A 14,321-nucleotide genomic window follows, 5' to 3' on the forward strand; every position below is an offset into this window, starting at 1 on the left:
AATAAACTTCCATTCACTTATAAATAAGCTACAGTTTCAGGGATGTTGACTTGCTACTTGGGTGAATGTAGAAACCAGCTTCTTAACATGGTCCACACTTCACACGAAGGACCACTCCTTGCTACTCACAGGAACTCCAGATGCAGATGGTTGCAGGTGGGCAGCTGGCACCACAAACTGAGCAAGGGGCATGGCTGACACAGGTAGTTATGGTGAAGTTCCAGACAAAATAGCGTCGCTTCTTCTCTTGGTGAGCAACAAAGCTTTATCCCTTGGAAATTTGGTGTGCAATAAAACGATGCTGTATTTGTCATCTGAGTGTGAAGTGGATCTGATTCTAGGCTAAAGCTTCAGAGGTTAATCTACAAGAATGCATATTTGAAACTCATTCAAGACAGAACAATTCTTCATTGTAGGGAGTTGCTATCTAATTACAGGATTTCTAATATCCTTGGCCTCTGCCCATTAAATTCCAGGAGCTCTCAATTACTGTAGACAACCAGAAAATGCTCCCAAAATGTCCGAAATGCCCAGTGGTGGTGGTGCCACTCTGTTGAAAGCCAAGCCCTGGTATCATCTACTCCCCCACCCCTGCCCCATCCCAGTCTTTCACCTTAGATTTAGTTTTTGTTTTTACTTGTATTTTTTACCCTCTCTCAGTTGAGTCTCTAAATTTCTTTCTCTATTCTCAGTCTTTTCTGGTGAAAACTCATTGTTCTCATGACTCTGCCATCCCCTACTGATCTTCTGTGGCTCCCAGCACAGTAGGATAAATCAGCTACTGTTTGGAGGTCAGCCATATGTAATTTCATGCTGGAAAGGAGCACAGTTTGAGGCAGGGTCTGATGTAGTTTAGGCTGGCCTCAAACTTGCAATGTAGTTCAGGATGACCTTGAAATAGACATCCCGGCTTCTACTGCCCAACAGTTGGAATTACGGGCATGTCCCTACATCTGGCTTGATCTACCCAATTTCAAATTGGCTCTGTACATCTCCCTTTTATGTCCCTGCACCCTTCCCCACATCGCATCCAGAACTAAACATTCCAAATCTTTTGTGCAAGTTCTTACTAATATTTTAAAGTGCAAGCCAGGCGTCATGACCCAGTGAATCCTGCCATCAGATCCACTCTGCCCCTAGCTTTGCGCCATTTTGTTCTGTTAGTCTGCTATCCCATAGGACTGAGATAAGTGAGGGTCAGGATTTTTATCCTAAGAATCACAAAAGTGGCAGGCAAAGGGTGAGGTCTTGAAGAATTTGTTGAATTAATGTTGAGGGATTACGTTCACTTTCTGAAAACTTGTGCATATGGCATAATTGTTTTCATTTGCTTCCCAGTGCTTTCTCATCCATGAAACACTGATGATCAAGTTCTTCATTCACTCCAGTCTGCCACAGCCTTTAGCCTGTTCTTTAATATGTATTCAATTCTTAGTGAACATGGAGACATCATTATTGTATTTTTAATAGCCCAATTCTACTTTTTAATGACTAGTTAGATAAATCTGTGACCTATTATTCTCTTCTTTGATCCATTCTCTAGCTTATATTTTGCTTAAGTTGGTTGTTTCTAAAAAAGGAGGCCATATTTCATTCTTCCTAAAACAATTCAGAATCAGCTCACAAGAATATTCTTTTTAATTGTGAATAATTGATATTTTTAAAATTAAGATTTATGTAAGTATGTTTTACCTGCATGTATGTCTGTGTACTACATTCCAGTAGTGTCCTTGGAGGGTGTTTGATCCCCTGGGACTAGAGTTACAGGTGCTCTGGGCATTGAACCTGAGTCCTTTGGAAGAGTGCCAGTGCTCTTCATCACTAAGATATCTCTCCATCGCCCATGAATAATTTTTAAAAATTATTCTTCCGCCCTCTCTCCCTCTTGTTCTTCTTTCCTCACTTCGTGTACACAGGTGGCTGTTGCTGTTTTAAGTGTCAGTTAATGGTTCCGTAATAGATTTGCTTGGTATTTGATACTTGACTTTGTTGGATATTTTTCAGACTTGAGAGTGTTCTCTTCATCAACTTCTTTGCTAATTTTAGGCAAAGACCAAAATTAACTAGTTTTAAAGGATCTTGGTGATTGTCTCTCTTGGACCTCCTGGCTTCTTTCTGCTAATTGTCAGTACCATTCTCTCTCTCTCTCTCTCTCTCTCTCTCTCTCTCATAAATGCCCTTCAGTCCCAAGATTTAGTAGCAATAATTCAGTGATATCTCTTTTAGTGACTTTCCTTTGGGTCATTAGAAGAAAAACGATTTCTGTAGAAATAATCTTCTATATAAATGTTAGTGTAGGACTATTTTACTGGAGGCTACAAAATGACCTTCAGAAGTATATTAAATTGACTTTGCAGGGGCATTCAGATCTTTCCTTCATTCCTCTTTGGAAGATGTGCTCTGAAATCCTCTGTCCTGCTTCAGACTTCAGAGCATGTAAATAGCATTATGCACAAAACATTTTTTCAAGCTGTCAAGAGTAAAGTAAGTATGATAATTTAGTATAATTAAATGCCTAAGACAATCAAAATAGAACTGATCCTGGTAAGTTGTTCTCACTTGCAGGAAACTTCTTTTAAAGTAGTTATCCATGTTGCAATAATGCTGTTGAAAATCTGTAGTATAAGCCAGTCATGGCGGCACATGTTTGCAAATCAAGAACTTGGGAGGCAGAGGCAGGAGGATAAGGCCAGTGTGGTTGACACAGGGTTTCTGGCAGCCAGGATTTCACAGTAAGATTTTTGTCTCTAAAAGCCAAAACTAAAGTTATATCATAAGAGTCCACAATATGCAATATTTTACAGTCTTAAGGAAGAAAGCAAGATGGGCAGATGGCCCAGCTGGTAAAGTTGTTACCTTTCTAGCAGCACGTATAAATTTGCATGTGAGAATGGAGGTCTTGGAATCCCAGCACTGGGATTGCTAGAGTTTATTGGCCTGACAGACCAGTCTACTTGGTCACCTCCATGCCAGGGAGAGACTTTGTGATGAATGACACTTAAGGATGTCCTCTAACCTCCACATGTACACTCACACCCCTATGAAAATCTATCTACACATATACACACCCCCCTTACAAAAATATCCACATATGTGCACACACACAAAAGCATATATGTGTGTGTGTGTGTGTGTGTGTGTGTGTGTGTGTGTGTGTTTATATTTGGACATAAATATATCTTTAAATGAAGAAAGATTGTAAATAATGCATGCAATATATACACATAATCCTATTCATAGAAGAAATAGAATTAAAGTATGTGCAAAGTAGGGGGCTCAGTAAAGTAGTTGCAGTGTGTGGTGGCTAATATTAGCAACTCAACAGGATCTAGAATTGCCTAGGAGACAAGCTTTTAAGTACACCTGTGAAGGATTATCTAGATTTGGTTAATTGGGGTGGGCAGACCCACCTTAACTGTGGACGGCACCATTCCAGGAGCTGGGGTCCTAGAGGAATAAAAGGGAGAAAGTGAGCTGCATTGAGCACTCAGGGCTCTCTGCTTCCTGATTGTGAACACAATTTGATCACCTGACCTAAGCTCCTGCTGCCAAGACTCCCCAGACACACGTGGCTGCACCCTTGGACAGTCAGCAAACTAAATGCTCCCTTCTTTAAACCGGGTCTGTTAGAGCATTTTATCATGGCAACAGAAAAAGCAACTGAGATGGGAAACTGAAGCAGTGTGAGGTCACTGCTTTAACAAACTGGCTCCCGTGGTCCTTAGGCCTTTGGAACTGGTTTGCAAGAAGAATGTGCAAGAGTTTGAAACTTTGGACAAGACAAGCCCCCAAATACTAACAGCATAGCTTAATGGTGTGTTCTGGTAGGTACCTGGGAGACAAGCATGCTTAGAGACAGCAGAGGCTCAGTTCACAAGATTTCAAAAGGAACAAGGGCTATCAAGAACTGGGCTAGAGGCCAGTTCTTGTTACATTCTGGCAAAGAGTCTGCTGAAATTCTGCGTGTGTCCTGAGAACTTATGTGATGGTGAATTAAAAAGTCACGAACTAATTTCTTTGACAGAAAGAATTTCAAGACAGCATATCCTTTGTCTGTGGTGTGGCTGTTGTTCATTTCTTTTATTTGGACTACAGTGAGATAGAGTGAGCCAAAAGATTGAACCTCATAATCAAAGGATTTTAAACAGTGCTGGGATTCTTAAAGACTATACAGACTTTGGAAGTTGGACCAAATCCATTTTGCATTATGGGATATCCATAAGCCTGCAGAGCTGCTCTGAAGAAGCTTCTAGCTTAAAAGTAATGTGTTTGGGTGTCAAGTTGACAAAAGGTAGAGATGTGATGGGTACTGTTGTCAACTTGACTGGGCACCAATGAGACAAGGTTGTGCACTGCTTGAGAGGGATTATCTAGATTAGGGTAATTAAAGTGGGAAGACCCAACTGAACTGTGGACAACAGCACCGTATTCATTGGTTAACTGAAATTAAACTTCACTCTGTGTCTTGTCTTTCATTTGTTAAATGTAGCAACTCTACTTTATGGTACCCGGGAGGAGAATAATTAAGGAGAGCATGATAAGAACAGCTGATTTTGCTAAGTGTTTCTCAATTTTCGTGGACATCCTTTGAATTTTACTTGTGGCTCTGGTAGAACCACAAGTAGCAGACATACATAGAGGCCACACAGCACGTAAGTACAGGAGCTGCAAAAGAATGTGTTTCTGGTTCTAGCTAGTTGCTAACTGCAGAGGAAAAGTCAAAAGACACTCAGGTGTACTGCTTACTTGGCCACCTACAGGCATGCCTGACCTCTGACACTGCATGGTGACATGTCCCCTCTGAAGTTCATGTGGGAGAACCACATAATTGGGTTACAAAACAAAAATCTGTTTTGAGTAAGTTGGTAGTGTGTGTGTGTGTGTGTGTGTGTGTGTGTAGGATGCATTCATAGCCGCCTTTGGCTGAGGGCTGAATATATCCTAAAAGACTGGGACTTGGCATTAAGTCTCCTAATCTGGCCTAGAGGTGGATGTAAAGACATGAGAAGCAGGCAGACCTGAGGCGGGTTCCATCTCCACCTTCCCTTTGACAACGTCCTATACTTTACTTTCATGCCAGCTTCCTCATCCCTAAAACTGGAGTGAGAGGATTTATCTTGGTAATGACGTGCAGAGTAACCGGGGCGATTGTTATCAAGTGGTATGACTAGGCAAGTTGAAGACAATCGATGCTGGATCATATGAGCTCAAAGCTGTAGTTTTTGTTTGTTTTTAAATTGGGAAAAACTGAACAGAGAGGACATAGGGCAGGACGATAGTCCTAATGCTACTGCATCTTGCCTCAGAGGTGTTTTGAGGATCAGACAAGAACATGTGTTGTTTCTCTGTATTCTAAAGAGCCGGAGCACATGAGTATTGGCTCTTTTGACAGAGTCAGATTTAAGACCATGATAGAGGTTCAGAAAAAATTCTTCCCATGCCATTTACTTTACTACAAAAATTAGGCAGTAAAATTGCCCTTTTCAGTGTATGGTCTTCTGAGTTCTAGCACATGTATGGATTTATATAACCATCTCCATGATTGCCATATACAACACGACTTCAGCTCTGAGTCGTTTTTTTCCCCCAAAGCTTTTCACATTTGTATTGCAAAACCACTTTTAAAAATAAGAGAAAGGGATTTAGATAAATGTGCTGAAGATGCAAATTAATGAAACTGTCTTTTTGTGCAAATCTCTGCAGTCTCCACGCTCTGCAGCTTTTTTCCTGGGCCATTTTGGCTGGTGTTTGTGTAAACTCTCTTTCCGAGGAAGGAATCAGCCATAGATTCAGAACTGGACTACCACAGTAAGGATGCATGTTGTGGGAACAACCTCTAACATCTTTAATTGGATCCCTTTTGTTTGGCTGGTGGTCATTTCCCCAGCCATGTTTCTTCTGTCATTTTCTCTCGGAAATGAACAAGACTGGAATAACCCACACCTTTTACATTAGGGAAAATTATTTGACTGGGGATAAGAAGATAAAGAGTTATTGAAAGAACAATGACAGGTCGTTCGGAACTCCAGATCTCCCCGACTTAATGACATTGGTCCTATAAGCATTCCAGCCCTTTCCCTAATCCATCATCCGGCGCCTGCCAGCGCCCCCTGGGAGACAGGCTTTGGGACAAACTTCTTTCCTAGGTCAGCCCGCCCACCTCCCGCCGCGAGCGCTCTCTGCGTAAGTGACTTGTGCTGACACAACGCACTGAATCTGGTAGAGGGAGCTTTCCGGGTGACTCACGTCTTTGCTATTTGCCTTTGTTTCTGGGCTGTTTTAGCTGCCGTTTTCTTCCTTCTGGTTTTAATTTTGAGAGGGGGGGGGGTAACCCAACCTCATAATGAATCAAGAATGAGTGTTCTTTCCACTAACCCTCCCCCACTTTAAAGTTGACCCTCTTCACAAGTTTCATAACTACCCACGGCGTGCGGGGGTGGCACAGGTAGGAAGGCATCAACTAACTACTCTTGAATCTGAAGTTGCCAGCCTTAACCGAGCCACGCGAGAGGAGACTTTCTGAATCTCCCTCACAACCCGGGCTTTTGCCGCGGCGGATGTAACGTGTGCAGCTCGTTCCTTTCTACTGCTGCTTTGCGTTGGTGTGGGTCACGCTTAAATCCATCTCAGCACTGCCAGCGATGCCCGAAGCAGCGTGAATTCCAAGAGATCCACCAGCCGTTTTGTTTCTGTCCGAGGTAAATACGCTATGCAAAATACGGAACCACCAAAGGATGCCGGGGAGGGGGAAGAGAAAGGCAGCTCCTCTTTCCCGGGAGCGTGGCTCATGTAACTGGGGCAGGAGAATGCGCGCAGCCCCGGTCCCCCTCGTCTCCCTCCTTAAAAACCCCACCTGGCAGCCGAGGTGGGCTGTGCGGCCGTAATCTCTCCAGCAGCCCTGGCCCTCCCCCGCCCCCCGGCTTGGTTTTTCCCAGCCGTGGAGGTTGGGCTAGGGGCTGGGGTGCTAGGAGAGTCGGCGCCCGCCGCGGGAGGCGGCAAGGCGCGGGGACTCTGAGTTGGCTTTGGAGGCGCTGGGCGCGGAGGTGAGAGGCGGGGATCCAGCGGTCAGGGCAGAAACCTGGAGGCGGGACCGGGGCTTCTTTCCACACCGGGGCGTGGAGGGAGCGGGGGTCCTGGCTACCAACCCGCCCACGGTCCCACGGCCGCATTGTTGGCGGGTTCCCTCCCCCTTTCTGGAGACGCCTGGACCCTCTGGGGGGCTGGAAGGCCAGGAAGTGAGGAGTTGGGAGTGGGCGACAGCTGTCTGGCTCCGCACTCCTTTCCCCACTAATTCAAGAAGGTACAAAAAGAGATCGAAAGAGTCTCGTAACCCGAAACTTTGCTCTCATCCCAACCTGGGCGGGGAGGAGCGGCGGGGGCGGGGACCCCGGAAGGCAGGTGGTCGGCGGGGGCGGTGGGAGCGGGGATCCTGGGAAGGGAGAAGTTTGCTTGCAGGACACAGCCGGCGCTGCGAGAAGTTCTAGGCGAGAGAAGAGTGTGATCCCTGCAGGAGCAAGGCGGGAGGTGGCTCTGGTACAGATGTGAGCCCGGAAGAGGCAGGCTTAGTGCTCGGGAGTGGGGACCGCGTCCCTCTGTAGGGAAGGACACACGCGGAGGCTAGGGCCGGGTGGGGAGGGTGGGGACAACTTGGCTCGTCCTCGGGGCGCCGCGATTATCGCCGCTCCTCACACTTCTCTCCCGCTTGTCCCAGGTCGCTCATCCGATCCTGCCCTGTGAAAGGCGCCAACAAAAGAGTCGAGGAGGTGCCACCCCAGCGGCGGCGGGAGGAGGAGCGCTGAGGCCCGTGTCGCTACCGGCCGTGCGTACTCGCTGGAGGGAAGGGCGGGGAGCCGCTCCGGGAGGGGGACGCCCGGTGGCGCGGGGTAAGCCAAGTTCCGGCTTTGGTGTCCCCCCGCCCCTTCCCCCGCTTCGCTCCCAGGCAAGGAAAGTTTGCAGCCGACGCTTGTGGCCGGCTCGCGCCCGCGGGGCCCAGCGGGTGGAGCCTTGGGGAGCGGGCGCCGTCCCAGCTCCGGGGAGCCGTGAGTAGCGATGCCTGGGGCGGGCTCCCGGGGCCCCGCCGCCGGGGACGGGCGGCTGCGGCTGGCACGGCTGGCACTGGTGCTGCTGGGTTGGGTCTCCGCGTCGGCGCCCAGCTCTTCGGTACCCTCGTCTTCCACCTCACCGGTGGCCTTCCTGGCCTCGGGGTCTGTGCAGCCTCCGCCAGCCGAGCGATGCCCCGCGGCGTGCGAGTGCTCCGAGGCGGCGCGCACGGTCAAGTGCGTTAACCGCAACCTGATGGAGGTGCCGGCGGACCTGCCAACCTACGTTCGCAACCTCTTCCTCACCGGCAACCAGATGACAGTGCTCCCGGCTGGCGCTTTCGCCCGGCGGCCTCCGCTCGCCGATCTGGCGGCGCTCAACCTCAGCGGCAACCACCTGAAGGAGGTGTGTGCAGGTGCCTTCGAGCATCTGCCCGGCCTGCGCCAGCTCGATCTCAGCCACAACCCTCTCACCAACCTCAGCGCCTTCGCCTTTGCAGGCAGCAACGCCAGCGTCTCGGCCCCCAGCCCCCTGGTGGAGCTGATCCTGAACCACATCGTGCCCCCCGAGGATCAGCGGCAGAACGGAAGCTTCGAGGGCATGGTGGCCTTCGAGAGCATGGTGGCAGCTGCCCTGCGCTCAGGTCTTGCGCTCCAAGGGCTGCGTCGCCTGGAGCTGGCCAGCAATCACTTCCTTTACCTGCCTCGGGACTTACTGGCCCAACTGCCGAGTCTCACGCACCTGGACCTTCGGAACAACTCTCTGGTGAGCCTGACCTATGCGTCCTTCCGCAACCTGACACGCCTCGAAAGCCTCCACTTGGAAGACAATGCCCTCAAGGTCCTTCACAATTCCACCTTGGCTGAGTGGCAAGGCCTGGGTCACGTCAGGGTGTTCCTGGACAACAATCCCTGGGTTTGCGACTGCTACATGGCTGACATGGTGGCCTGGCTTAAAGAGACAGAGGTGGTGCCCGACAAAGCCAAGCTCACCTGTGCATTCCCAGAAAAAATGAGGAATCGTGGCCTTTTGGACCTCAACACCTCCGACCTGGACTGTTACCCTCCTCTCCCCCCATCCCTGCAGACATCCTATGTCTTCCTAGGTATTGTTTTAGCTCTGATAGGCGCGATTTTCCTCCTCGTTTTGTATTTGAACCGTAAAGGCATAAAAAAGTGGATGCACAACATCAGGGATGCCTGCAGGGATCACATGGAAGGGTATCACTACAGATACGAAATCAATGCGGACCCCAGGTTAACAAATCTCAGTTCCAACTCGGATGTCTGAGAAACTGGACTGGCCAAGGACAGCTCTGCATGAGATATAGACTTGGGTTTGTTTGTTTGTCTGTTTTTTGTTTTTTTCCCTTTTCCCCTTTACTTGGCTTGCTCCACCTCCACCCTCCATCATCAGCACCAATGACTGACTGACTTGAAAGCAGTGAAGGGATTTTGCTTCCTTGTTATGTAAAGCTCTTCGTGTGTTCTGTTAATGTCAGAACGTGAACAACTGTGCATACAATGTTAATTTACCCCCTTCCTTTTGGTACTCCTTTATGCCTGCGGAGATTTGATTTTTTTTTTTTTTTTTTTTTTTTTTTTAACAAAAGTTCCGGCATGGACATGGACTCTTCCTCATTAACTCAGTTCAAGGTGTAGCACAGATAGCATTCAACGGAAGCTGCCTCAATTTTTCTGAGAAAAATAATGTTATTCATAAATATGAGTTTCATCCACACCTACATATATTATGGAGAAAATAATTGCATCCCCAAACTGCCTGCAGACCTTAGCAAGCTCTTACCTAGAACTTAGTGCACAAGAGCACCTGCATCCAAGAGCATGCTTACATTTTACTGTTCTGCATATTAAAAAATTGCAACTTCAAATAACTTCTTTGACAAACTAAATTACTTTTTGATTGCAGTTTATAGGAAATTGTCTTAAGGGTTTTTGTTTTTTGTTTTTTGTTTTTTGTTTTTGTTTTTGTTTTTATTTTATAAACTGCATTGAGATCCCACAGACCGGATTGTTAAAAAAAAAAAAAATCAATAAAGAGTCTTAAAAGAAGCATGGTGTGTTCAAGTTTGGTATTTTGAAAGGAGGTTTAAAGGCAGTGGTATTGAATGGTCTTGGTTTGGATGATAAGTTATTGGTTAGCAGACCTGAGATCAAACTGGAGTGGTATCTTATATAAATAGACAAGATACTTCTGAAACAGTGGATTCTTTTAGGGCTTAAATAGAATTAAAATATTTATAGCCAGACTACTAAAGGTCCCCAAGTTAATGGTGTTTATTGTTGTGAAGTTGATAATAGTGAAGAGTTCTTTATGATAAACATCTCACACCTGCCACTTTGTATAGACTAGTGAAGTTATTAAGACAGAAATATTAGTAAAATTGAATGAAGTTGCTCCATGGAATTTTAGAGCCAAGTATGATCCATGTGGTAGCAATAAATGTTTGAAAACAAAGTATCTTAAAATATTCTGGAATAAAATATTTTTAAAGCACAAACTATTTTTAGAGGTCATAAATTGGAATTCAGAGTCTTGAGAATATTTTTTAAAATTTCAAAATGGATCAAGCAAATGCATTTTTTTAAATTACCATTATTGCATTTAAGTTTAAAGAGATAGCCAGAGGTAAATATGTGTATCTAGGAGCAAGTGTCATAAGTGATTATTGGGTTTTTATATTCAGTATTTAAGAATTTGAGGGCTTTTAAAAAAAGGCTAAGCTCTGAGCTCTATGTAAGTGTATATACCTCCATAAGGAATAAATCACATAAGGAATAAATTAAAGCAATTCTTCATTAACACTCTTGTCCTGTAGTCTTCTAGCTCATCTTTATTCCCCTGCCTCCTGCCATCATTGGCCGCTTAGCTTATAAGGGAACTTAAATTTAACCATTGTTCTCTAACTTAGAAACGGAGGACACTTAGAGCAATGAACTTAAGGACTCGTTTTCATTTTAAGTGATTCATGTCTACGGTACTTTACATTTTAAATAAAACCTACACTTTGCTATTTTTTAAATAGATCAGACTTTAAGTTATAAAGCTCTTCTTGCAGTTCAACTCAGGAGTTTTCAAAACTATGTGAATTTGTTGCTTAGAATTGGTTATATTGTCTAGTCAGAATATGGGGCTTTAAAAATCTTTAGCTGTGTATGGCCTATTTTGTGAAATAATATTATGTATGGGTAATATTTCTGACCCTATAAATTACCTGAGTAAAAGCTAAATATATGATACTGTTTCATTAAACATGTTAAGTGTTTATTTGGTGTCTATAAACTGGCTAACTGCCATTGTTTTCAAAGAGTAATGAAGATGTTAGCCTGCCAAAAACAGTAAAAATACATAGTAAATAGTAGAAATGAGCCACGGATGACAGGTTGGTGGGTGTGTAGATATTATACTGTACTGACAGAGCCTGCATTACAATGGTTATTTCTTTGCCAGCTGATAGTTGAACAGTTAAAAATTGTGCATTATTGAAGATTTAGGAACTCTGTAGGATCATTGCCTTTTTTCTTCTTTCTTTTCTTTCTTTTTTTTTTCCTAATCATCTCCCAAAGCAGTGATGAATCCAATCAAAATGAAGATGATTTGCCTGTCCGGAGGTGGCTGTTTTGAGGTGGTCATTCTTCCCTCCCCCCGCTGTCCTCTCCTGCATGAACCTGATGATGTGCTAGAGCCTTATTTTGTTCCATCACAATAGGTGATGTCTAGAAGCTCACAAGCATTCTAAGTTCCTTGGAAGACCAATGCTATATAAACACAAGCCTATGGGAGTAATAGAAAATGTGAAACACAAAAGTTGTGCCTTTATTTAAAATAATCACACTTGTTATAAATACTGCTCTTTACCATTATGTGTTGTTCTTAAAACCTACAAGAATTCCACTTTGAAACTAAATTTTGGCAGTTTTATTCTTTTATTTCAGAAGGTAAGAGTTCAGCAGACATCCCTGTCCTTAGCGAACTTCATTTGAAGAAAGTCAGAAAAATGCATCTTTGTATCTCCTAATTTGAAAAGCTCTTCAGATATCTAATACATACCTAGTTAGTGACAGTACAGCTATTTGCACCCAGATCAGTGCTCTCTGGTGACAGTCACTCTTCAGCATTAATTCTTGTCAGTTCAGCTGCTCTGAGTTCGAGTCACTGGTGATGTCTAAGGTTCCTAAAACGGAGGCTTTGAAACACATGTGACGGGCTGATTTTGTTTGTTCAAGGAAGGGAAGTTCCACACTGGAAGATGAATGGGAAGGGTGGGTTGAAACACATGGGTGACTCACCATTCGTAAGTTCTCAGGAGACATGAAGCTTGACAATGCATGTGAATGAATGCTCATTGCGGTATCTAGTTAGGAATCCCTCACACCTTACTTTAGCATCTTTTAAGAGTGGTTGTGATAGAAGGCAACCAATCTATGGCTTTCTTCCTCCGGCATATCTTCGTTCTTCTCCCTTGGGCCTGGGGTTCTAAGAAGCTTACTATGTTGATGTTAGAAGCTTGGCTGCTCAAGTTTGCTAGACTTCATCCTTTCATGTCATTCCCCACTTTGCATCTTGATTTTTCTCCAAAGACTCCGATAACAGATACCGTGAGGAGCTGCAAGGCTAAGGCACGAGCTTTCTCCTTGCTCCGAAATCCCCTAGCCGTCCAGCCTTCAGAGCAGCATCAGGAAGACAGACTCTCATAAGATCAGGTAGGGGAGGAAAGGGAGGAAATTCTATTTGTGGCTAACATACAAAAACTCGTTAATAATTTCTTCTTAGAAGGTTTCAGCAGTGTGGCAGAAGTGTGGTAGAAACGGATAGCTTAAGAAACCCTGGGCTGTCCCGTGTTCCCATCTTCTTTCAGATGGAGAAAACAGCTCCTGGAAGGTTTCATATAATTACCTTTACATTCTTCTCCTTGGAGACTAGATTCACAGAAGCTGGCTTTTCCGATTGTGTGTTTTATCTGAGAACATTTTAGCAGCTTGGTCATTGCTGTGGGTTAAAACAACAACAACAACAAAAAAAACAAAACAAAACAAAAAAACCCTCCAGACTTAAAATTGTTTAAGATATGGTTTATATATTTACAGATGCATGAATTCTTAGTGCTTCAAACTTGCAAGGATGCTTAGACATGCCAAGCAAGTGTTCCATTCTACAAATGAAAAAATTATGACTGTGAGTTACTCATAGTATAAAATGCCAGCCATTTTAGAACCAGGATTCTGAGCTGCCCATCTCCCACCCTGATTGACAGATGGCAGTATTGCTCATTGCCTACCTTAGAAGTTCCCAAGTCTAACTTTTAAGAAGACAATTTCCTTGGTGCGCTTGTCCTGTGTTTTGAGTGAAGGTTTCAATCTCCTTCAGATTTTTCTTCAAAAATGCTTCCGGTCCCTGAACATATGCTAACGTTTTTGAAATAATACTTTCCTGATGGTTGTTACTGTAAAACATCTCTGTCTATAGCATGATAGGAAATAGTTTTGTAATTATATTATTTAGAAATTGTACAGAAGGATGGATTTTATCACAGCATTTTTATATATGCCTATTCACCTCCATGATAGGAAGTATTTTGGAGACTCCGTGGTGATACTTGGACTGAAAGGACCAAAGCTCTGGAATGCTAGGTAATTTGTTTAATTCTGTTTTGAAGAGGAATTAGCTGGTGAGAAATGAAACTTCATGGCCACAAAGCTCATCACCAGGTGAAAGGGTCAGTTTTGCATGATTATGGTCTGCTCTCCTGGTTATGCCTGTGCCAGGTGTGTGTTACCATCTTTCCGGGGTCTGGAACCAAACAGGGAAGCTCCGGCAATGCAAAACATTCTCACCTTATTAAAGCCTGTGTGTTGACAGGCTGTGGCCAGCCCAGCTGCTGCACAGGCTTGCTATCTGTACATTCAGCCCCACAGATGAGAACCCCAGCTGTCTCCTGCTGTGGTACGAGTGCCACAGTTTGCAAAAGGTTTGTCATTTATGTGGATTTCCAGAAGACTTCAGTTGATACCTTTGAATATGATACCAGTTGATATCATATCCTGTAGGAAATGAGCTTTGCTGAATTATCTAAAATAAAAATGTGCCTTAAATTAGATGGCTACATTACAAACTTACACATAAATTTTTATTAAATATGCTTTCTCTCTTTAGCCAACATTTTATGATAATAAGGCCTATTTATGAGTCAGTTTAGTTTGATAAATGTCAGAAAACATTTGTTATCAAGGAGGCAAGAACTCAAAATACAACCAATAATA

The 14,321-nt window shown here is 44.4% G+C and overlaps 1 protein-coding gene across 6 annotated transcripts; it reads left to right on the forward strand.

Moving 5' to 3' along the window:
* The first annotated feature begins 6,165 nt into the window (after positions 1–6,165).
* On the forward strand, positions 6,166–9,628 carry Tpbg (trophoblast glycoprotein). Of its 6 annotated transcripts, XM_036192957.1 has the most exons (3): positions 6,166–6,183; positions 6,483–6,698; positions 7,712–9,628. In XM_036192957.1, exon 3 carries the CDS (start codon positions 8,050–8,052, stop codon positions 9,328–9,330), a length of 1,281 nt encoding a protein of 426 aa, XP_036048850.1. In that variant the 5' UTR covers positions 6,166–6,183; positions 6,483–6,698; positions 7,712–8,049; the 3' UTR covers positions 9,331–9,628. The 6 variants fall into 6 exon arrangements, with proteins under 6 accessions (XP_036048850.1, XP_036048849.1, XP_036048851.1 ...); XM_036192956.1 differs by lacking the exon at positions 6,166–6,183 and having other exon boundaries at positions 6,237–6,698; XM_036192958.1 differs by lacking the exons at positions 6,166–6,183; positions 6,483–6,698 and adding an exon at positions 6,911–7,043.
* Positions 9,629–14,321: the final 4,693 nt, after the last annotated feature.

The sequence above is a fragment of the Onychomys torridus genome, chromosome 7, assembly GCF_903995425.1.
Source record: "Onychomys torridus chromosome 7, mOncTor1.1, whole genome shotgun sequence".
NCBI lineage: Eukaryota > Metazoa > Chordata > Mammalia > Rodentia > Cricetidae > Onychomys > Onychomys torridus.